Raw genomic sequence first — 21345 nt, forward strand, 5'->3', positions numbered from 1 at the left:
AGGCGGCCGCCCGCGCGTGAGACCGCTGAGGCGCGGCCAGGCCGGCCAGTGGCCCGCGCACAGACCCGGGGCTGTGTCCGCGTCGGAGGTGAGCTGGGGCCCGTGTCAGGGAAGGCTCCGGCCGAGCAAGCAGGGCAGGGGCCGCACTCCGGCACGTGTGTGCCCGTGCTCACGCTGGTGCAGCGGCGGTGCCAGAGCCAGCAGCAGAATGACCAGGGACAAGATCCCTTGACCAGCCAGGAGCCCAGGCCAGGCCAGGCCTCTATGGGCCTTGGGCCCACAGTGGCCTCCAGCCCCCACCCACCCCACCCAAGGCAGCAGCGGTCCGGCAGGGCCTCCTGGAGGACGGGGAGCCCAGCCAGGGCCTAGAGGGTTGACCAGGCGGAGAGCAGCAGGTGAGGCGGGGCGCGAGAGGAGCTGGGGGAGGGGTGCACAAAGGCAGGAGACTAGAGCGGGGTAACCACCGCCTTTGTGGGGGCGCCTGGCCCAAGAGGGAATCTCGAGGAGGCCTCGCAGGCAGGGCCGGGCTCGACACAGACCCCTGGTGTCCCCCTTTCTTGGCCAGTCCAGCCCCGAAGGAGATGCTGGGGCCGGTCATGCGGAGCCAGCAGGACCTGCGCTGAGGCTGTGCCCACAGGGCCCACAGTGACAGGTGACAGGCAGCAGCCGCTGCTTGCTCAGGGAACACTTAATCGTTGCCCAATTATCGCCCCAGAAGCCCTCAGCAAGCCCCCGCACTGGAGCCTGGGGCACCATTCTTCTGCCCCTGGAAAAGAGGCCAGGCTGCTTCCTGCCTGGGATGGGGGTCTGCCCCCGCCTGCCCCTCCGTGCCCGCCCTCCCCCACAAGCAGGGATGAAGGTCAGATTGCCGGCCTCCAACCCAAAGCCTCAGCCAGAGCAGATCCTGCAGGTTGGGAGGGGCAGGAGGAGGGGGAGCTAGACTGTTTAGGGAGTGGGAGAGCCTGGGGGAACCCCCACTCCCAGGGCCCAGCTGCTCTGCTTCTCCTGGGCCCGCCAGCTCCGGAGGCCTGGCCTGCCTTAGAAAGAGGCGTCTCACTGGGGTGCGGGGGCAGAGGACCACAGAGGGGTTCTGCCCAGCTCTTGGATCCAGGCAGCCCCCATTCGAGCTCCTCTGGGGTCCTGGCCTTCTGATCCTCGGGCCCCAGGCCCCCAGACCCCAGGTGCGGACCAAATGATGCTGAGATGCGCATCTCAAGCTGGGTCTCCCTCCCACATCCACGGCCTCTGGGAGCCCTGGTCCAGCCCCCTCAGACCCCCGTCAGCCTGCAGACGGTGCCGGGCTCCCATGGCTGCCCCGCGGCCACGTGCTTTCCCCACAGGGCTCACATCTGCCTCTCAGGACCCCTTATAGTGCCAGCTCCCGGTCCCCACAGGCTGGGCCCCCAGATAAGCCGGGGGTACTGCTCAGCAAGGCCGGACGGACCGCCTGTGCCCCAGTCCCCCCTCCCTGCTCCCCTTCTGGGGGCCCAGAGTGTGGTCTGGAGGTGGAGGGGGGCTCGCCTGCCCCCTCCCAGCGGGGCCTCGGTCCCAGCCCCTGGACTCACCTCCTGGGGCTCCCTCGGGGCTCATCTCCTGCGTCAGCAGCAAGCACCGCTCAGCCCTGGTGTGAGCACCAGCGTCTTTGGGGGCAGAGCTCACAGGCCGCCTCACACACACTCCAGCCGATCCCGGCACCTGTGCCAGGGCCCCTCGGGCTGGCTTCGTGGCCTTGTCCTTGTAGAGGAAGGCCAGGGCGGGGGTCTGCCTCTCTCTCTCACCTGCCCCTTCCCGCCTGGCCTTGGTCTGTGGTCCAGGTGTGCCACCCTCTACATGTACCACTGCCCACCCTGCCACCCTGCGGGGCCACCCCGGCTCACATGGCCTCGTTCCATTGCTACCACACTTGAGGGAGCTGGAGAGGGACCAGGCCAGCCCCGTGCCCGCGTGGAGCCCGCCGCAGGCCCAGCTCCTTGGGCCAGCATTTCCTGGTGAACAGCCTCCGTCCCTCCCGGCCTCGGGACAGGTTCACCTGGCGAGACCCCAGCCCAAGGGTTCTCCCCAGCTCGTCCTGCTTCGGGCCTCCTAACGGTCACTTCGGGGACCCCCGCCCGCGGCCCCTGTGTTCTGCTGCTTTCCTGCTCCGTCTCCTCCTCCGCTCCCCGAGGCGGCACGGGGCCTGGACGTCTGCCCCGGTGGCTGCACAGGCCCTGAGGACGTGCGCGAGCTGCCGCGAGGAGAAAGGCCTGCAGTCTGAGCCCGGTCAGCTGGGGGGACACCTGGGCCCTCCCACCGGCCCTGCCCACTGCTGCCTGCAGCAGCCCCAGCCACCATCCCTCCCCTGAGGGCACCCGGCAGAGGCGGGGACGGGGCAGGGCACAGGGCACAGGGCACAGGGCACAGCGGATCAGAGCTGAGGGAGGCTGAAGACCAAGGAGGAAAAGGTTGAGGTGGCGGAAACGGAGGGGCAGAGAGAGAAGCCGACAAAGGGGGACAGGGACGCGGCCGTCACTTCGTCTCTCGGGAGGGTCTCCCTCCCTTTTCACAGAGGTTCGGAGAGGCGGGGGGGACCCACCTCAGGCCACCGAGCCGCCAGGTGACAGGCTGGGCTCCTCCTGTGCAGCTGCCCGATGTGCCTGCCCAGCAGAGTAGCCTAAGACAGAGACCCGGGGGCCAGGGCAGGCCAGGGCGGGGGTCTCAGGGGACCGTCAGTGCAAAGCACGTGCCCGATGGCGGGAGCAGGGCTCAGCCCTGGCCGTGCGGAGCTGCGGGAACATTCTCTCTCCGATTCCCACCCCCTCCCTCCCTGCTTCCTTCCCTCCGGTTTGGCAGGGTGTGTGTGCTGTGTCCTGTCTCCAGAACAGGCAGCCTGTTAGTTCCGGGCCCCCACACACCAGACCCTCCTCCCTCCTGCCTCCTTCCTGCCTCCTGCCTCGGCGCCTCCCCATCCAGCCTCCTAGGGAAGTTGGTATTTTTCCGATGATCCTGGCACTGCTGTGCCCGAGCCAGCTGCTCCTGGCACCCTGCAGGCGTTCCTCCTGGGCCGGGAGGCCAAGCCCAGGAGCCCGGGGACCGGGTGGTACAGAGCCAGCCTCAGAGGACCTCGCCGGCTCGCCCCGCCCGCAGCCGGCACAGAAGGGAAGACCAAGGCCCAGAGGGGGCCGCGGCTCTGGCTCTCGTCCCAGCCAAGGCCCGGCAGGCCAGAGCCAGGGTGCCGGGGGAGGGTGTGGGCAGGGAAGGCCCGCTGGCTCCCGCGGCAACGCAGCCCTCCCCGGCCTCTGTTTCCTCTCCTGTAAGGTGCGCGTGGCCTTCCCCGCCCTGCTCAGCCGTGAGGTGCGTCAGTCATTCAGTCAACAAACAGTTCCCGAGCCCCAGCCGGCAGGCGCTGAGCGGGGAGGTGCAGATGCTCTATGAAGTAGGGGCATCACAGCGACCCCGCATAGGCCCTGGGGAACGCCAGACTTCGCATGGCCCCGCTTCACGCGGAGCCTCAAGCTCTTCAAGGGGCCACCCCAGGCCTCCAGGGATCAGGCTGGGCCCCTCAGACCCGAGCCCAAGCCGGCACATGGGGAAGAGAGGCCCCTGCAGCCTACCGTGGGCGACTGGAGAGTCCCCACAGCCGGGGCTGGGGTGCCACGTAGGAACCCACAGGGCACCTGGCTCTAAGGTGTGCCCTCCGCTCCACGGTGCCTCCTCGGGTCTGAGTGTCCACGGACCCCTGGGCAGGAACCGGGCACCCGCCTGCACGCCTGCGTCACGCCGAGGTGCTGCGTGACCTCCCACAAACCGCTTCACTCCTGTGGCCCGCCGTCGTCCTCATGCAAGGGGCAGACTGGACTAAACGGGGCCAGGCTCCCTCTCGGCCCAGGGGGCCGGGGGACCGGGGGACCACACACCACCCACCCACACCCCGCCACCCACGTTCACCTGACAAGGGCCTGCTCGGTTTGAAAGCCTAAGCCTTAACCCCCAGCGTGGCTTCGCACGCTGTCTAAATCTGAGCCTGGGGTCACCACCTCCAAGAAGGCCGCCCGGTCTCCCAGGGCGGTGTTGCCCACATCCCGTCAGCCTCGTCCTCTGTACGTGCCCACCTCACAGCCACGGTACAGGCAGCCGCCTGCACGCCTGTCCGTGAGTGTGTGAGTGCCTGTGCGTGTGCCTGTGTGTGTGCGCCTATGTGTGTATGTGAGTGTGCCTCTGTGTGTGTTGCCCCTGTGTGCTGCCTGTGTGTGTGCGTGCCCATTTCAGAGCGTGGAGTGCTCTCTGTGGTCTGTGTGTGCTCTGTGTGTGCGTCTGCGTGGAGCGTGCCCATTTGTGAGGGTGTGAGTGCGCCTGTGTCTGTGTGTGCCTGTGTGTGAGTGTGCCTGTGAGTGTGTGAGTACGCACAGGTGCCTTCCTGAACGGTCCAGCCGAGGTATGCTCTGCTCACCGACCGTGCCAGGCCCTGAGCCCCGAGGGCACGCTTTCTGGTCAGAGGTGCCCTGAGCCCCCAGGTGTGCTGTGGCCAGAGCTGATGGGCGGAGACAGCTGGAGGGTGAGCAGGTGGAATTTGGGTGCAGGGGGTCTGGTAGGGCAAGGGGTGAGGGGCCGACGGCTGGATTCCATCCATTTGTCCCCAGGGGCAGAGCCTGGCGGGGATGGGGGATGGGGAGGGGGGCCCATACCTCCTTGCAGTGGCCAGGATGCTTTGGCCTCCAACACTGGCTCTGTGGCCCGGGGTGAGGACAGCGGGGCCACAGGGGCAGGTGTATAGGGACCTGTTTCAGGCCAGTGTTCCAGCTGGAGAGCAGGTACCAGGAGTGGGAAAAGGACCAATCTGAGGGCTGTTTGGGGGTGGGGGAAGGTGGGGAGCCAGGGGCCCAGTCCACTCGGCTCAGAGGCCCTGGCAGTCAGGTGTGAGGGGGGGGACCCACCAGGAACAGCTGGCAGCTGCCTGGTGGTTCGGAGCCAGGCGCAGCCCCCTCCACCCTGCCCCACTGGGCTGCCAGCCAGGCTTTGTGCCGGCCCCGCCGCCTCCCTGGACGCCCAGGGACCCCAGATCGTGCTGCTGGAACCCTAAGTATGGCTGGCTCCTCATCCAGGATAGGGGGTTTTGCTGCCAGCTGGCCCTGACCAGACACCCGCAGAACTGGAGATTCAGGACGGCCCGTGCCAGGGAGGGGGTGGCGTTCGTCCACACCTCCCTGCTGTTCTGCTTCTCCAGGGAAATCTCTCCTAAATCTCTACCCAGCTCAGCAGCGGCTTCCGGAGCCATGAAAGGAAAGAGGCTGAGAATAGCTCAGCGTGACGTGCCAGGAGCTTCCCCACGCACGCAGGCTCCACGCCTGGGAGGGGCTGCCCTGAAGCGACCCCCGCCCAGCACCCCTCCAGCCGGAAGTGGCACCAGCCAGCTTGGCCAGAGGCCTGGGTCCTGTGCCCCTGCCACTGGCCTGCTGTGTGACTTTGGCACAGTGCCACCTGCCCTGAACCTCATTATCGCCCCGGCTTTCGCTCCCCATTGTGCTGGCCCTAGTGGGTCTGCCGTGCCCGCTGGGGACAGTCCTCTCAGAGCTGGGAAAGCCCCGCCCAGTGGCAATCTGGCCTCCGGCAAATCCCCAGGGGCCCTTGCCTAGGCCAAGGGAGCCTGGGTGCAACGTGGGGCCAACAGAACAGGGACAGTCGTGGCTCGCCCAGCACCTGCTGGGTGCCGGGAGCTGGCACAGCCTCTGTCACCTGGACCGGCCCTGGGCGCCATCGTCCGAGGGAGGGAGGGAAAGAGGAAGGACGCTGATCCCTAGGGGCTCACAGGGTGCGAGAGGGACCCTGGCACCCCAGAGGATGGCACGGCGGGCCCTCCCCCCCCCTCCAGGCCTCAGCCTGGCCACCTGTCTGATGGGTGGCCCTCCTTTGTTCCTCTGCTGGCCACTCCCTCCCCTCCCTCGAGGCTGGGCCTGAGCACCCTGCCTTCAGCCTTCACATATATCCCCATGGGTCGCTTTGTCCGGCCGAGGCCTCTCTCCTGGGCTCCCGACCTGAATGGCCCGCAGCCGCTGCCCAGACGCCTTGCCCAGCTGTAGGCGCCCAGCCGCCCAGTCTGGCGACTTCCCCCACTGCCCCTGCTTCATGGGTATGGGCACCGCCCTGTCTGCTATGGGCCTCTAGGGGGCCAGCCATAGCCATGATGAACCTGGCACTCGGGGGCCCAGCGTCCACCCGGCCGTGATGGCAGAGTACCTGTCCCCTCTCCCGGAGAACCAGGCAGTGAGCAAGCAGCCGAGCTGCAGTTTGAGTCCAGACTCCTGACCCCGAGCTGGTCCCGGTCCTACTGTCCCCTGCTGTCTGCCACTGCCAAAGCCCGGAGCCCCGGCCGTTCCCGATCCCCTCTGAGCCTCGGCTTCTTCAGCTGATGGGCAAGTTGTCGCCGGAGGCCGAGCACGAGTGACCAGCGCCAGGGCAGCCTGCACTGGCAGAACACGTGACTGGTATTATTCCCAGACCACGTCCCGTCTGGGGCAGGCGCCCCTCTAGGGACGCGTGGGGGCGGGGCCTGGGGGAGCCTCTGGCGTCAGCCTGCTCTACTGCACGCTGGCACCGCGCCTCCTCCTGCTTTGGGACACCCGTCTGCTCCCCACGAGCCAGTGTAGACTGCGGGGCCTGGGGGGTGGGAAGGCCCAGACCAGTGGGCTTTTCCCGCCATGCCTGGGCCTGGGCCTGGCCTGGCCTTGTCCTGTTCCTTCTTCAGCCGAGCTTCCTGTGGGCCATCGGCCACTGGGCCACGTGGGAGGCCCCCACACCTCCAGGACCAGGAATTGCCTGAGGCGGCAGAGGAGTTGGGGGCACGGCCCACACCACGATGGGTGTCAGGGGTCCCCCACTCCATGGATTCTCATCAACACACGCTCCCTCCTCTCAGGCCAGATGGACTGGGGATCGGGCCCGGGGCGGGGCAGCCCATCAGAGGGGGCCTCCAAGGGAAGGGTGTGGGCAGGCAGGCTGGGGGCTCAGGCTGGGTCAGGCCCAGAGAAAGGAACGGGCAAAGCCAGCAGTCCTGGGGGGGGTCAGTGCTGCCCCTCGGCTCTGGGAGGTGGGCTGGGGGGACCCTCTGGCCAATGTCTGACCTCCTCCCTGAGGCTCCCCAGACCTACAGGCCCTGCCCAGACCTTGCCATGGGGTGTTCTAGGTCTGAGGAAGCCAAGACATGAAGCCCCACCTGCGAGGGACACAAGGCCCTGGGCACAGCCGGAGGGATTCAGGGCAGAGAGTGGGGAGCACCCAGAGGATGGAGAGAGGGGCCCCACGGGAGGAGGCGGAGGCAGCAGGATGTGAAAAACAGCCAGAGCTTTAGGTCGGAGGGTATGGAAATGAAGTGGGGGTGCACCCGGGAGCCTGCCGAGGGTCCTGCGCCTCAGCGCAGAGTGGATGTGGGTGTGGTGGGCTGAGCTAGAGTGGGTGGGACAGTCCCTGGGGCCCTGTACCCTCACCCCAACTTCTGAGTTTGGGGGTTGGACAACTGCCCCAGAGACCAGATCTGGGGCCCCCCTTACCTGCTCCTTTGCTCCTCTCAGTCCCACGGCTTGTACCCCAGCCCCTGATGCACCCGGAAGGGCAAGGCCTCCCCCACTTCCCGACCTCCTGGCATGCGGTGAGGACAGTGGCAACAATGACCCCTGCCGGTAAGGGCCAGGCCGGTGGGCACCAGGCCCAGAGATGGAGAGATTGGAGTAGAGCAGAGACATGGAGGCAGAGAGGGGGAGGGAGAGAGGTGGGCACATGGCAGACAGGTGGTGCCGGGCCTCACGGTGGGTCCGTTCGTCACGGACCGAGGCAAGAGGGAGAGCAGCGGGCAAGGGTGGCCGTGGGTCTGGGGAAGTGGGGGGCAGTGGTGGAAACTTGGAGCCCATCCTGCCTCCACCCAAGACTGGAGGGCTTCAGAGGCCCCCACCTCTGGGCAAGGGGCAAGGGCGGAACAAGCCCCACAACCAGCAGCTTCATCCACTACCATCATTACTATCATCTCCACCATGACGACCATCATAACCATTATCTCCTCTACCATCACCTCCACCACCATCACCACCGTTAATACCACCATCACCGCCACTGCCACCAACCCCATCACCACCATCATGGCCATCACCGCCATCACCACCATCACCACCATCACCATCACCGCCACCAATTTCACCATCATCACCACCATCATCACCACCACCATCATCATCATCACTATTATTACTGCGATATTGTATTATTACTTACTATATCATTTACTATTATTACTTATTTATTTGATTACTTATTATTGTGGATTACGACATTACATTATTACGACATTACTTTATTATTACCATTACTACTTGACGACACATTAATTGGCATTTTATTACTTACATTATTACGACATTACATTCATTATTATTACGATGGATACGATTATTACTTACTATTATTGTTTACTTTAGAGATATTATTATTATTACTTATTATTATTATTATTTACTATTACTTATTGCATTTATTATTTACTTTATTATTGCTTGAGACATTATTACGACATTTATCATTATTATTTACTACAGATATTTATTATTATTTGTTATTTATTATTATTATTATTTACTATTTATTAATTTATTGACATTTACTTATTATTACTACTATTTTCATTTACGACATTATTACTATTTATTCACCATCAGCACCATCCCCTCCACCCCCATTACTTGTCACCACTGTCAAAACCACCGCCTTCACTACCCATGAGACAGCATCATACCATCACCACTGTCACTGTCTACGACCTCTCCACCTCCACTCCCGCCATAACCATGGCCACCCCACCACGACACCCAACATCAACACCCTTGTCGTGACCACAGTACAACTGCCACCACCTTTGTTATCCATGCGACCACCCGACCCCGCCTGCTCTGGCTGATGATGCGCTTTGCCGATGACGGACGAGTCTCTGACGGAAGCAGACCCGGGTCTACATCCAGGCAAGGTTCCGAGTTCACTTTCCTAATCAGAGAAAACGAATAAATAGCCCAATCCCAGAGTTTTGTTTCCTGCAACATGACAACTTCGAATGTGTCATACCGGCCACCCGACTCTCTGAGGGCAGGGCCTGTCCAGACGGCCCTGTCTCCTCACTCAGCCCCACGGAGAGTCTCTGAGGAGTGTGTGGCTCACAGGATGACAGCCTGGCTGACCCAGTGGTCAGGACGATGGCCTGTCCTCTAGTGTCTGGAAGGTCCCATTTCATTGGGACGATGAGACGCAGTGGTGAGCAGCGCCCAGACCTCAGGCTGGGCATGGGGAACACCGTGTCCCTGGAGGTAGGTGGCTTCCAGCTCCCGGTCCTGCAGACAAGCTGGGAAGATGTTCCTGTCACTAAAAAAGGAAGCATCTCTTCCTGTGAGGACCGGAGCCGCGGGGCCTGGTGCGTTTCAGAGCACTTGCCAGATACCCATTTTGCGTTCTGACATCGACGTTCAGTCCTCCCGATGTGAAACCACCAAACAGTGAGAACCCGCCAGTGCCACTGTGGGGGGCTGGCAAGGCTGACGGTGGACAGGAGGTGGGGGCGCTAAACCCGCAGGCCCCGAGGAATGCGCTCGCCAGATGTTCCGCACCCGCTGCTGTGGTGGCCATCACTGCCCCCGCCTGGGTCGAGCTCCTGTGGAGAAGAAGCCCACGGCCCGAGGCCTGCACATGGCAGCGGCAGGCTGGCCAGAGGGTGTGGGGGCCCTGGGGGACAATTAGGGCACTGTGGACCAGGCCTGTCCTGAGCCCCCCACCCACTTCTTATCTTCCAAAGGCCGCTCCAAGTCCCCTGGTACAGGACACCATCCGACTCCAAGAGATGTCCCTACAGGCACCCTGAATACCTGTCATGCCAGGTCGCCATCGGCCCTTTGTTCCCAGCTTAGCTCCCCGCTGAGGGCTGAGTCACCTGGAGTGCATGGCGGGTGGCCACCACAGTCCCTCTCGGGCAGCATGGGGCCGGGCGCCCCTCTTGGTTGGGGCACAGCAGCAGCTGCTTCCTAGGCTGCTCTGACAGCCTCGTGCCCAGCTGCATCCCTCTGGGGTCCAGGACGCCTGGCCTGAGCCTCAGTGCTGAGGTCACTTGCACCCCCTGGGTGGGCTCACCTCGCAGGATAGCAGGGGACGCCAGCACCCGCCCACAACAAGTGGACGGCAGCCACTTACAGCTAGGCGTACCCCTCCTGTGAGCTTCCAGGGACACCGAGGTTTTCTCCTTGGTCCTAATAGGAGAGTCGGCTCTGCGGGCTTAACGCCCCCTCCCCCCGCCATACACCAGTCACCCAAACGTGAGCCTTTGCCGGGCACAGAGCTCCCACTGCGGCCCAGGGGCTCAGGGGCCTGGATTGGTCCTGGAGGCCCAGCCTCAGGCCTGACTCTCCCAGTGCCTGAACCAGCTTCTCCCGTCCCTCCCCCACCACATTATGGCTGTCAAGAGTGACAGGCTGTCAAGAGTGACTGCAGCGCAATTACTGTTAATCCCCACTGCAGCGGCAGCGCTGACTCACCTCCCAGGTATCCACGGGGCCTCTCTTCAGTGGAAAGAGCACTTTGTGTCTCAGAGCAAAGCGCGTCACGGGCCCAGCACCTCGGAGCCCTTGACGCACCTGCCAGCAGTGGGTTGCCTGGGGCGTGCATGGAGGGTGCGGCAGAGGGGGCAGGGCCTGGGGAGGGCTGCCCAGAGGAGGCCGGGAGGGTCGCCTGGGGCTCTGGGGGGTGCTGCAGCCCCCCTTCCAGCCTTTTCGAAAGGCGTCTTCCCGTGAACATGCACCAGCAGGGAGATGGGAAAGGGCCCCAGTGTTCTCCAACAGCCCCCTTCCTCCTGGAGCATCCTAGAGCAAGCCCCACACCCTGCATCCTTTTCCCTGCAAATGCTTTGTTTTTCCTCTGTGGAACAAAGGCTTTGGGGACAAAACCAAACACCCTTGTCACTGATGCAGTTTGCACAAAGTCCCTGATGGAACCTAAGGCCCAACCATGCTTAGTTTTTCCCAAGTAACTAAAAATTGTTCGCAACTGTTTTTTCAAATCAAGAATGAACAAGGTCCCCCTCTGCCCGGGCTGATCCCTGGCGGGGCACCCTCGGTCCCCAGGCCTGGAGGATGGGCCAGGAGCCACCAGCAGGTTGCTGTGAGCACGCTGGAGTAAACAAGCGGCCAGCCTGGGTGGAAAATGCCCAGGACCCACATGGTGGGGTGGCCAGCGAGGCCTCTGAGGAGGGGATCTCAATAAATGTGGAGAAATGACAAGGAGGGATGGTGGGGTCGGAGGCAGGCCCAGCCCGGAGGCCTCCCTGAGCCTGGGGGCTGCGCTCCAGTTCTCCAAGGGCCAAGGACAGAGGCTCCTGGGCCCTCAAAAGGCCTCATCCTGCTCCAGTTAGGGTCTGACCGCCTGGCCCCTCACTGCTTTTGGAGGCACAAATCCACCCTGTGGACTGGGTGAGGGGGTTTGGCAATTCCTGGCCCGTAGCAGGTGCTCAGTGAACGTTTGCTGATGGACAAGCTAAGCAAACACCCCCTCTCCTGCCCCGCCGCCCTGCACCCAGCCCTCCCTGCCCCACTGGCCTGGCTGTCCTCCCGAATTTTCCAGGCAGGGTCGGCAGGTTCTGTCTGGGCTGCTGAAGGGAAATGGGGAGGTGGGAGAGGGACAGGCCGGGACAAGCCACCCTCTGGACCCGGCCCTGGGCTCCAGGGACATCACTCCCCCTTCCCCTCCAGCGCCCTCCTGATGGAGCTGGCCTCAGTGGCCTGGCCTCTTCCGTGCGGCTCCACGGACCTCAGCCCAGGGTCACCAGGTCCCACTCCTCCGGCTCTTTTTTATTGCAGTAAAAACACAGAGCATAAAATTCACCACATCTGCCATTTTGCAGGGACGGCTCGGTGGCACCGATCACCCTCGCAGTGTCGTGCAGCCATCGCCACCATGAATTCAGAGCCTTCCTCCACTGCAAACAGAGGCTCTGTGCCATCAGGGGGCAACTCCCAGCCCCTCTCCCCAGCCCTCAGGTCATACACCTGTCCCCAACACTGCAGCACAGAACCCTGACTCAGCACTTGCGGGTTCCCCTCTCCCCCCACCCCCAGTTCTGACTCAGGGAGCCACCCCAGGCTGCAGGATGGCAGGTCCCAAACAGGGAAGACTAACGAGACAGAGGCCCACGGCGGTTATTGCCCGGCAGACGGCAAGTTGAAGACAAGTCCAGGAACCGAACACCTAGATTGAGTTCAATAAACAGAAAGGCTTGTTTTATTGACTTAACTGTTTTAGCTGCAGTGAAATGTTTTTCTTTCAACTTCTGTCCTTTGAAAGTGGGAGAGGCTGCTCTTTTTGCGGCCAGCGTCCTTGGTGACCGCAGGCTGGCAGGATCCTGTGAGGGGGGCTTGGTGGTGGGGCTGGTGGCCCCCACGGACACACAGCACATCTGCAAGCATGCTGTGGTGAGTCTTGGGGCATGGGAGGAGTGCAGGGTCTCTCCCTTTCTAGGGATGAGGTGCGATGAGGCCCTCAGGAACCCCAGCATATCCCCCAATTGCAGGGGACGGGCCTTGGCCTCCCAACCCTGGCTCCGCCCTCAAGAAGCTGCCACCTCCCCTGGCCCCTCCCTCTGCTGTTTTGATAACGTCTGTTTAATCAAGTAACGAGGTGCAATGAGAGCGGTGGCCTCATGTTTGGAACCACAAATAAGAGATTGAAGGGTGTCCCCGTGAGCGTGGCCAGGCTGGGCGTGTTCCTGAGCTCACAGCAAGCCCCCCGTTCTGGGCTTGCCAGGCAAAAGCCTTTTATAAATACTTATTGCCCCCCCAAAATGGGGCAAAATGACTCACTCAGAATGGGGAGATGGAGCGTGCCGTGGTGGGCTGGCAGTTGGCAGGTGGTACAGCGGGTGGGTAGGCTGAGGGTGGCCCAAGGACTCACCTCCTCCCACACCTATCCCACCTGCCACCTGCCTGGTTCAGGGCCTCCCTCACCGACGGATGACCTGGGCCCGGCTCCGGCACCACCTCCAGCGCTGCCTCCCACCAGCCAGGCCTCCTCTTCCTCCTGAGCTCAGCCAAGCCTCAGGCCGAGCCTGGGGCAGCAGGCACCCCTCCCCGGTCCCAGAGCCCCACTGAGGCCAGAGCTCTCCGAGCCTATCTGGCTGACATCTTGGTCACCCCCAGCACCCCCAAAGCCCAGGACCCCTTGCCCTCCGTGGCAGCAGGGCCTCTGGGAGAAGGGGGTGGGCGGCAGGAAAAGTGCCAGCAGCGGTGACCCAGTGGGAGTGGGGCTGGCAGGGCTCAGGCCAAGACCCAGAGGAGCAGTGGGCGAGGGAGGGGACCGGTGGGAGCAGGCGGGAAAGACCAACACCTCTGGGAAGCCCCCGCTGCAGGCTGGGCCCTGCTCACAGACCACCGCAGGCTCTGACCCCTCCCCGCCAACATCTAGCTGCCCATCTGGGACCTCGGGCCTGACCCAGGACACACCCGTCAATGGGAAGACATGCCGGCCGGCAGGGCAATCAATAGGCTACGGAGCCTCTGTCCCTCAGAGTCCCACCGAAGGAGTAAGAACTCAGTAAACCCCAGGCTGGGGGTGGCGCGAGGTCTGCAGCCGGCCTGGAGGCCTGGAGATACCTGGCTTCTGCGAGTCCCCTGAGGCACTCACTGCCCACACCTGCTCCAACCCCACAACAAGGCGGCACGCCCACCTTGGGTGACAGCCCCCCTCCGGGGAAAGGAGAATCTGAGAGAGGGAGACACCACCTTGTGGGCCACAGCGGTCCTGCCCCTGCCAAGCCCACCAGCAGCGAGGGCCGGGCGGGGGCGGGGAAGACGGAGGAGGAAGGTCGCACTGTCCCGAAGCTCGTTTCGCATCTAGTCCAGTGGGATACAATGAAGATTAGGAAAAAGGTTCTGAGGCTACGTCCTCAGACCACTCGAGCCTCTCAGAAAGGACAGCTAGTGGAGTGAAGCCCCTGGGGACGAGCCCGTGGAAGGCACAGTGTCTCTGAGAGGAGCCCCAGGCGGCAGGACGGAGCGGACAGGACAGAGGCACTCACCAGGGCTGGCCACGCAGCTCACAGGACGGCCTCGCTGGGCTCTGGGCCTGTGCCAGCACTTGTACCCCGAGAATCCTCGCTCGGCCCAAGATCTCCAGAGGTGAGCCCCCGTGGGGAGGAAGGGGAGCTCACTCGTGAAGGGAGGCAAGCAAGGCCTGGTCCTGCTCCCTGAAGCACCCCTGAGCGGCAGCGGGGTGCAAGCAGGAGCCACACTCTGCACTGGTTCTGGGAGGTGGCCCCGAGGACAGACACCGCTCAGCTGGTCCCTCAACAAATGTTTATTGATTGGCCAGGACACGCCAGGACAGAAGCAGGTCTCGAGGCATGAGGAGAGTCCCTGGCCTGGGGTCTAGTCTGATGGGGACCCCGCCCCGCCCACCCACCGAAGTCCTGCTGCTCAAGAAGCACTGGGCTGGGGCTGACAGCTGACAGTAGGGAGCTGCTCTCGGCATGTCCTTCCATCTCCACGCGGCCACCGCCAATGCCAAAGGCAGCTTTGTGTGACTCCACATCTAAACTTCCTGTCACACCTCCAGCAGCCGCAATTCAATGGCACGGGGATGCGCGTGAGTCCGAAAGTGACACAAAATGACACAGAAGTACACAGGTGCAGGTGCTGCCCAGATATGTGAAGGGAACGAATGTCACAGGAGCACAGCACAGAGGCAGCGTGGCCCAAAGAATCAGCAAGGAAACTTTAAATGACCTGTGCTCATTTCCTAATCTTCACACGTGCGTTCGAAACAAGACACACATACGCTCCACGCGTAGCGCCGTGTCGGCAATGGCCGTCACCCTGGCGCGTGGAAAGGTGTAAGAATAGAAGAGAAACCGAGTGCGAACCACGCACGCATGTGCCCTCGGCTCTCACGGGAATGAGTCCCCCAGTGGGACGAACAGCGAACGGATGAAAACTCTGCGTCACTCAGCTGCCATGGCGTGACTTCAGGAAGGGATGGAATTCCAGGGCAAAGCAGTGAAAAGAACACAAAAAAGTACCCCCTTCTTGGCAAGCACTGCCGACCTGGGGCCGTCCGAGTCCGGGTCTGGCAGTGCCTCGGCCACGACAGGGAAGGATCGCCTGTTGTCCATGTCCCGCCTTACCAAGTCGGCCAGAACGGCTGCCGGCCCCGCAAGTCTCACTGTGAACAGCTGCAGACAAACGTCTGCCTGCTGCTGGGAATCCAAGCAGCTTCCTCCGTTCTGTTACGTATGCGCAAACCTGAGACCACTCTCCGAAAGCCTGATCGAGATTTACCCACGGAAAGGCCATGAACGGGAATTCTGGGGAGCGTGGGACAGTGGACTGTCTACTAGACTCTGGGCCGAGACGCGAGAAACACCACAGGCCCTGTGGTCGGGTGACAGGCAGGCCCAGCCCGAAGTCCTCGCTTGCTCTACGGGAAGCAGTTCAACCACGGGGTATCAGCGTGTGGCCCACACCCTGGGGTCCAAGAGCAGCGTGGGGTCGTGGAGGAACTTTCAGGAAAGACTCGTGCTGCTGAGATCACGCCTGCAGTGGGGACACGTGACCAGAGTAATGACAGGCTGCCTGCAAAACCACAGCAGACGGATCCGCTGACTCGATGGCATAAACTGAGTGCTAGCCACTGGTGACCTGTCCTTGGGGCCTAGCACAGGCATGGCAGCCAGACCAGCAGGCCAAGGCCCGAGGGGCAGAAGTGGGCCTTGAGATGTGCCAGCCTGTCGAGTGGCAGCAGGTACTGCCACCCGTTGGCCTGAGAGCCAGCTTTTCTCCTCCTGGACAGTCATCCCTACCCTTGAACACAGCAAGGCTCAACCAGGAAACACCAGACCAGAATCCGCCTGCCCAGCCCCAGGTTCCGGCCACGGAATGCTCTGGTACGTTTTAGGTTTGGTGGGCCCTTCCAGAATCTCCCCTCACATCCTCCTGATAGGACAGGTAAGACAGTAACACCTGCTTTACGGGAACGTGAGGGGCTGGGCTGCCGGCGCTCAGCACCGCGCCCCAGGACAGCTCCCCGCTGGTGGGCGTGGCCGCGCAGCCACCCGGCCCTGCGGCCCTGCGCGGTCAGTCCCCGCCCTCCTCGCCCGCCGTGGACGCGGACAAGCAGGGGTGCGGGGAACCGCAGCCCACGGCACGCTCCTGGGGGGCTTCCAGCTTGACCGCAGCCCTGGGGGCCTGGCGCCGCCGCCCCTGCCGCTGCCGCGCGAACACAGCGCGCAGCGCGCGCAGCTGCCCCAGCTCCTGCGCGGAGAAGCAGGGCTGCGCCTGCGCGAAGCGGACCACGGCATCGAAGGCCGCGGCCGCCTGCTCCCAGGCCGCCTCGTCGCCCTCCCCGGCCCCGCCGCCGTCCTTTTCCGCCTGCTTCGGGTGGCCCGCGGCGGGGCGCCCCCCTCCGGCCTCTGGCCCGGGCCCAGCCCGCTCCGCGGCCGCGCTGCCGTGGAGTCTGCTGCTCGCGCGGGACACGGCCTCTCTCCCGAGCTCCAGGACGTGCGCGAAGGTATGGTCGTGAGGCTTGCTTCTGGGGTGCTCGGGCTCCTCCTCAGAGGACGAGCCTTCGGCCAACGCGGCCGCGGGCCACAGCTTCCTCCAGGCCCGGCTGAAGACGTCGCCCGGCACGGCGTCCCAGGCGCAGGCCACGCTGCAGATGGCGTCGTTCACGCTGTAGCGTGGGTGGCAGCCCTGCAGCGCGACGGGGGGGTTCACGAAATTCCTCATGAAATCTCGTCGGATGCCCTGGTCCATGGGCTGGATTAAGGAGGTGACGCTGGGCGGCAGGAAGATGGTGAAGATGTTGTCGGACACCAGCTCGGCCTCCTGCGGGTGGGCCCGGGAACTGTCCAGCAGCAGGATGGCCTTGCTGTCTTCGGGCAGACCCAGGCCTCGGAAGTGCTCTCTCACCGAGGGAGCGAAGATGTGATGGAACCAGTCGGAAAAGACGGCCCGGTCCGCCCGCGCGTCGCCGTGAGCCCGGTGGGCCGCTGGCAGGTGCGGGGTGCCTCTGGCCGCCCGGGGGCCGCTGCATCTCCCGATCACCAAGGGCTTGATTTTGTGGGAGCCTGTGGCATTGGCACACATGAGGACGGTCAGCCTGTCTCTGTTCTGTCTGCCGCCAGGCGCCGCGGCCCCCTCAGGGGCGGGACCCGGCAAGCACCGCCAGAAGAGGCCAGTCTCCCCGGCGTTGTAAACCTGCTCTGGTGTCAGGCCATGCTCCGAGGTCAAGCTCCGGAAAAACCCGCAGAACTGCTCGGCTGCTTGGTGGTCAGCCACGTGCTTCTCACTGGACGCGTCCAGCTTCTTAATGCCGTGTCTGGCCTTAAAACGCCACAGCCACCCGCCGGAAAACACGCAAGGCTCGGTAAGCTGCATCTGCTCGTAGAAGTCCTTGGCCTTCTCGATGAGCATGGGGCCCGAGACGGGCGCGCCCTTGGCGCGCTGGCCCAGGAACCACTCGTACAGCGCGCGGTCCAGGTGCTCCAGCTTGGGCGTGTGCAGCGTGCGCCGGCGCTCCAGGGCCTTGCTGGAGTCGGAGCTGGCGAAGAAGCGCAGCAGCTGGGCCTTGTGGGCCCGGATGTCGTAGAGCGTGGACATGCCCACATTGTACTCCTGCATCAGCGCCCGGCGGCTCTCGCCTTTCTCCAGGCGCGCGCACACGTCCATCTTCTCCCTCAGCGTCAGCACCACCCGCTTGCGCTTCTCCCCCGCGCCCCTCCCAGCAGCCTGCTTGGCGGCCATGTGGAGGGCGGCTCGTCCCGGGGGCGGCCCGAAGGCCTTCCTGCCTCCCCGTCCCCTTCCTCCCGCTCCCCTCTCCGCCCTGTTCTGCAGGTCCTGCGCCCCACAAGCCACCGTTCCTCCCTCCGGTGCCAGCGGCCTCTCGCCTCAGCTGTCCCTCATCTTCCGGGCCCCGAGCAGCATGGCCGGCTCCTAGACACTCCCCATACTGTCGGAACCGCCGGCCTTCTCTGTGGGGACAGTGGCAACGTCTCTCTTCAACCAGAGACCAGGGAGTAGAGGGGCCTCCGCAGCTGGCTTCCAGCCAGCCAAGGTCGGACTGTCTGAGCTGGGGGTGCCTCTCTCCGGGGCTCGCGGCGCTGTGTCACATGCCCAGTGCTTTAGGAACTGGAAAACAGAAGGGAGAAGAAAGAGTGTCACGCAGCGTGGGCACAGGCTGCCTGCACAGATCCCCGCCGCTGCAAACCAGGACGCTGCGGCGGAAACAAGGGATCCAGAGACGACCGACGACAGGCTGGCCCGTGACTGAGCGGGGTCTGGGGCCGCCCAGCCCCTGGCGTGCTGGACACGCTGGCTCTTTCCAGCTGCTACCTGACTTCGGAGTCGTTATGGTTACTTCCAGCTGCCCAAGTCCATTCTGTTATAACCATTTCCCAAAACATCCCGCGCCCCTCCCTGCACTACCGAGCAGATGTGCAGGGCATAGTGGGTACATCCTTGCTGGCCCAGGGCAGCCTGTGAGAATCGCCTGGCGAGAGGATGACCCTCTCCAGCCTCTGAGGACTGAACAGCTGAGGTCCCCACACTGACTGCCTGGCTGGTCTGCAGAAAGCACTGTGGTTGCTGACAGGCCCGTCTTCTCTCTCAGAGTCAGCTGTCCCCTCCCTTCCTTCATGACTCAGCCTCAGGACCTCTCGGCCCTCTCAAGTGGGACTGCAGATCACCCAGGAAGCAGCTACGGCGAGCTTACTGCCACCTGCCACCACCTCCCAGTTGACAGACATGCAGTACTGACAGATGTGCTTCTAGCCGTGACCCCCACCCCCACCCCGCCTCTCTCCCAAACCCTCATTTTGGCTGCTTCTTCCAACTTCAAGCAGGTGGTGAGGCCACAGGACAACTCACACGCAGAGCATAAAAATGTGGCCCTTTGAGACTGCCACTCAGGAGAAATGCAGTTTGCGCAGATGTAGCAAGAGCCCCAATGACAAATCAGGGCCCATCACCAGCCAGGGCTGGGCACGTCCTTGCACCCTCCCAAGTCAGTCTCCTGGTCTGCAAAGTGAAAAACGTGCTGGTCCTATTTTCCGGGTGTGACAGTGTGACGGTGTACTGTCTGGCCCGCGGGAAGCGGAGGGAAGTAAAGGCCGCATCCACCTTTAGGGAGATGTTTCATATGAAACCGGGCGGAAATGGGACCCCAGTCACTTGTGAGGGCCTGACTCGAAGCACCACAGGAGTGAGGAGAAGGAGCCAGGATGGCTGGAAAGGTCCTGGAGGCTCAGCGCCAGAAATTCGCTCGCGACGAACGCGTCCTCACGCTTGATGTGCAGATGTGTGCGGGATACTACAAGACAGCTGAAAACATAATGATCTCACTCGCGAGACATAAACCCCCTTTAAAAATGAAATTCAGATGTTATTTCCGAAACAATTCCTTAAACCCAAAGGTACCATGACACACAGCAAGAGGGATCACAGGGCTCCCAGCCACTTCAAAGGAAGCCCTGGCGCCAAGGCCACTTGGACTCCAAGACAATAAACATGTTAACCTCTGGTGCCCAAGGGACAGACAAAAAAATGCGGGTGGGCATCAGGGAACAGAGTGGGGGTGGGAGAGAACAGAGGAGGCACGCATCCACAGGCAGGCAGGCCCTCCCCGGCCTTCGAAGGGACCCTGAGGGCTTAAGGGAGGAGGGGTGGTGTGGGGGGTCAGGGGTCTCGGGGGAGAAATACGCTAAAAACAAGGGCTCTGGAGACCAAGGAAGAGATAGAGAGTGTTGGGGGCAAGAAGGATGGGGGTCCTTTAGCGAGTGGCAGAGACATCGGGGTGCGCGTCCTGCAGGGAGGGCGCCTGGGAGCCGAGCGGGGTTCCCCAGTGGACACCGGTAGGTTCGCGCACAGAGACCCTCCCCGTGGAGCACCGGGCAGGGAAGCCGCGGGCCGGGAGCCGCCGCGGGAGGCTGCAGAGGCCGCTCTGGGAGGCGTTCCTATTCCGGTGCCATGTTTGGGAGGCAGAAGCTCTGTTTGGGGCAACAGCAAACCGAAAAGGGAAAGCAAAAAGTCTAGTCTCCGGTGGCTTCTTCCGGGGGAGGGAGGGCCCCTCGGTGGCCAGTGCCTTCCGCAGGGCGAGCCCCGGGAGCGGCCCGGGGCGCCAAGGCCAGGCTCGGAGCGAGGGCTGGGGACGACGGCGGAGCTGCGGGGGTCGCTCGCGGCTGGCGGTTCGGCCCGGAGCCCCGCGCGGCGGGAGGCCGAGGGGCTCGAACCCCGAGCCGAGGGGCGCGGCCGAGAGGACCGGCTCGCCCGCCGCCCGGGCCCGACCCCCACTCACCTGCGAGCCCCGAGCCTCCGCCACGTCCGGAAGCGCCGCCGCTCTGCCCTGCGCCGGCGCGCGCCGGCGCCTTCCCCACCGCTTCCGGGACGCTCTAGGCGGCCCGGAGGACTCGCGTCTCGGTGGCTTCGCCAAAGCCGGTGCGGGTGCTGGAGGGAAACCCTGGGAGGCGGAGCGGGGGCTCCACGGCCTCGGCGCGTCTGCTTGTCCCTCTGTGGAATGGGCGCGGGGTGACTGGAGTCTCGGGTTTTGTTGGGGGCCCTCGCAGTCATGGGCGAGGGTGGGCGTGAGGGCGCCCCCCGGTCCAGGACGGCCTTTGATGTGGAAGTTTCCTGAGGGGGGCGATCAGCCGCCCCCCCCCCCCCACCGCCCCACCGCCCTCAGCGACGTGAAGGCAACGGTGTTGTCCTCTCGCCCAGCCTCTTAGCTGGAGCCTCACCCGTACCTAATTTTGATTTCCATGATGAGACTTGGGACTTTTGAGCTGGTGCGACTTGGGTGAGATTTTGACTTGAGCCGATGCTGTGCTGTGATGAGTTGAGACCCTGTGGAGCTTGGGACGGGGTGAACATTTCGCATGTGGGACAAATGCTAGCGTGGGCGCCAGAGAGTGGCCTGTGCTGGCTCGAATAATGCCCCCGCCTCGGCGGCCACATCCTCGTCCCCAGAACCCGTGAGTATGTCACCGCACATGGCAGCCGGGACTCCGCAGATGCGATTAGGTTAAGAGTCTGGAGACGCGGAGAGCACCAGGGTAATCGGTATCGTTACAGCGATTATCACGGGGACAGAGGGTCGGGTCAGAGGGGACGATGTGACGATGGAAGCCGAGGGAGGAAAGGAGCTACGACAACAGACGCAGACAGGTCGGGGCGTGTGCTTCGTAGGCGGAGGAAGGGGCCTCTAGAAGCTGGAAGAAGCCAGGAAGCATCCTCCCTCGGAGCCTCCAGGAGGAGCGGCCCTGCCGACACCCTGGGCTCAGCTCCGGGAGGCTCGCGTCAGCCCTCTGAGCTCCAG

The 21345-nt window shown here is 63.5% G+C and overlaps 1 protein-coding gene and 1 long non-coding RNA gene across 5 annotated transcripts; one reads left to right on the plus strand and one right to left on the minus strand.

Annotated features, from left to right (window-relative positions):
• The first annotated feature begins 5841 nt into the window (after positions 1–5841).
• LOC120588764 (uncharacterized) lies at positions 5842–9034 on the plus strand. The gene is made up of 2 exons (XR_005649314.1): positions 5842–7649; positions 8856–9034. It is a non-coding gene; the product is annotated as an uncharacterized LOC120588764 (long non-coding RNA).
• Positions 9035–12239: 3205 nt separating this feature from the next.
• On the minus strand, positions 12240–20444 carry JRK (Jrk helix-turn-helix protein). 4 transcript variants are annotated; one of them, XM_039845947.1, is made up of 3 exons: positions 20329–20413; positions 18462–19355; positions 12240–18164 (listed from the first exon to the last, which is right to left on the minus strand). In XM_039845947.1, exon 3 carries the CDS (start codon positions 17778–17780, stop codon positions 16113–16115), a length of 1668 nt encoding a protein of 555 aa, XP_039701881.1. In that variant the 5' UTR covers positions 17781–18164; positions 18462–19355; positions 20329–20413; the 3' UTR covers positions 12240–16112. The 4 variants fall into 4 exon arrangements, with proteins under 4 accessions (XP_039701881.1, XP_039701882.1, XP_039701883.1 ...); XM_039845948.1 differs by lacking the exon at positions 18462–19355 and having other exon boundaries at positions 20329–20444; XM_039845949.1 differs by lacking the exon at positions 20329–20413 and having other exon boundaries at positions 19155–20161.
• Positions 20445–21345: the final 901 nt, after the last annotated feature.

The sequence above is a fragment of the Pteropus medius genome, unplaced genomic scaffold (genome assembly GCF_902729225.1).
Source record: "Pteropus medius unplaced genomic scaffold, Ma_sr-lr_union100, whole genome shotgun sequence".
In the NCBI taxonomy this organism is placed as follows: domain Eukaryota; kingdom Metazoa; phylum Chordata; class Mammalia; order Chiroptera; family Pteropodidae; genus Pteropus; species Pteropus medius.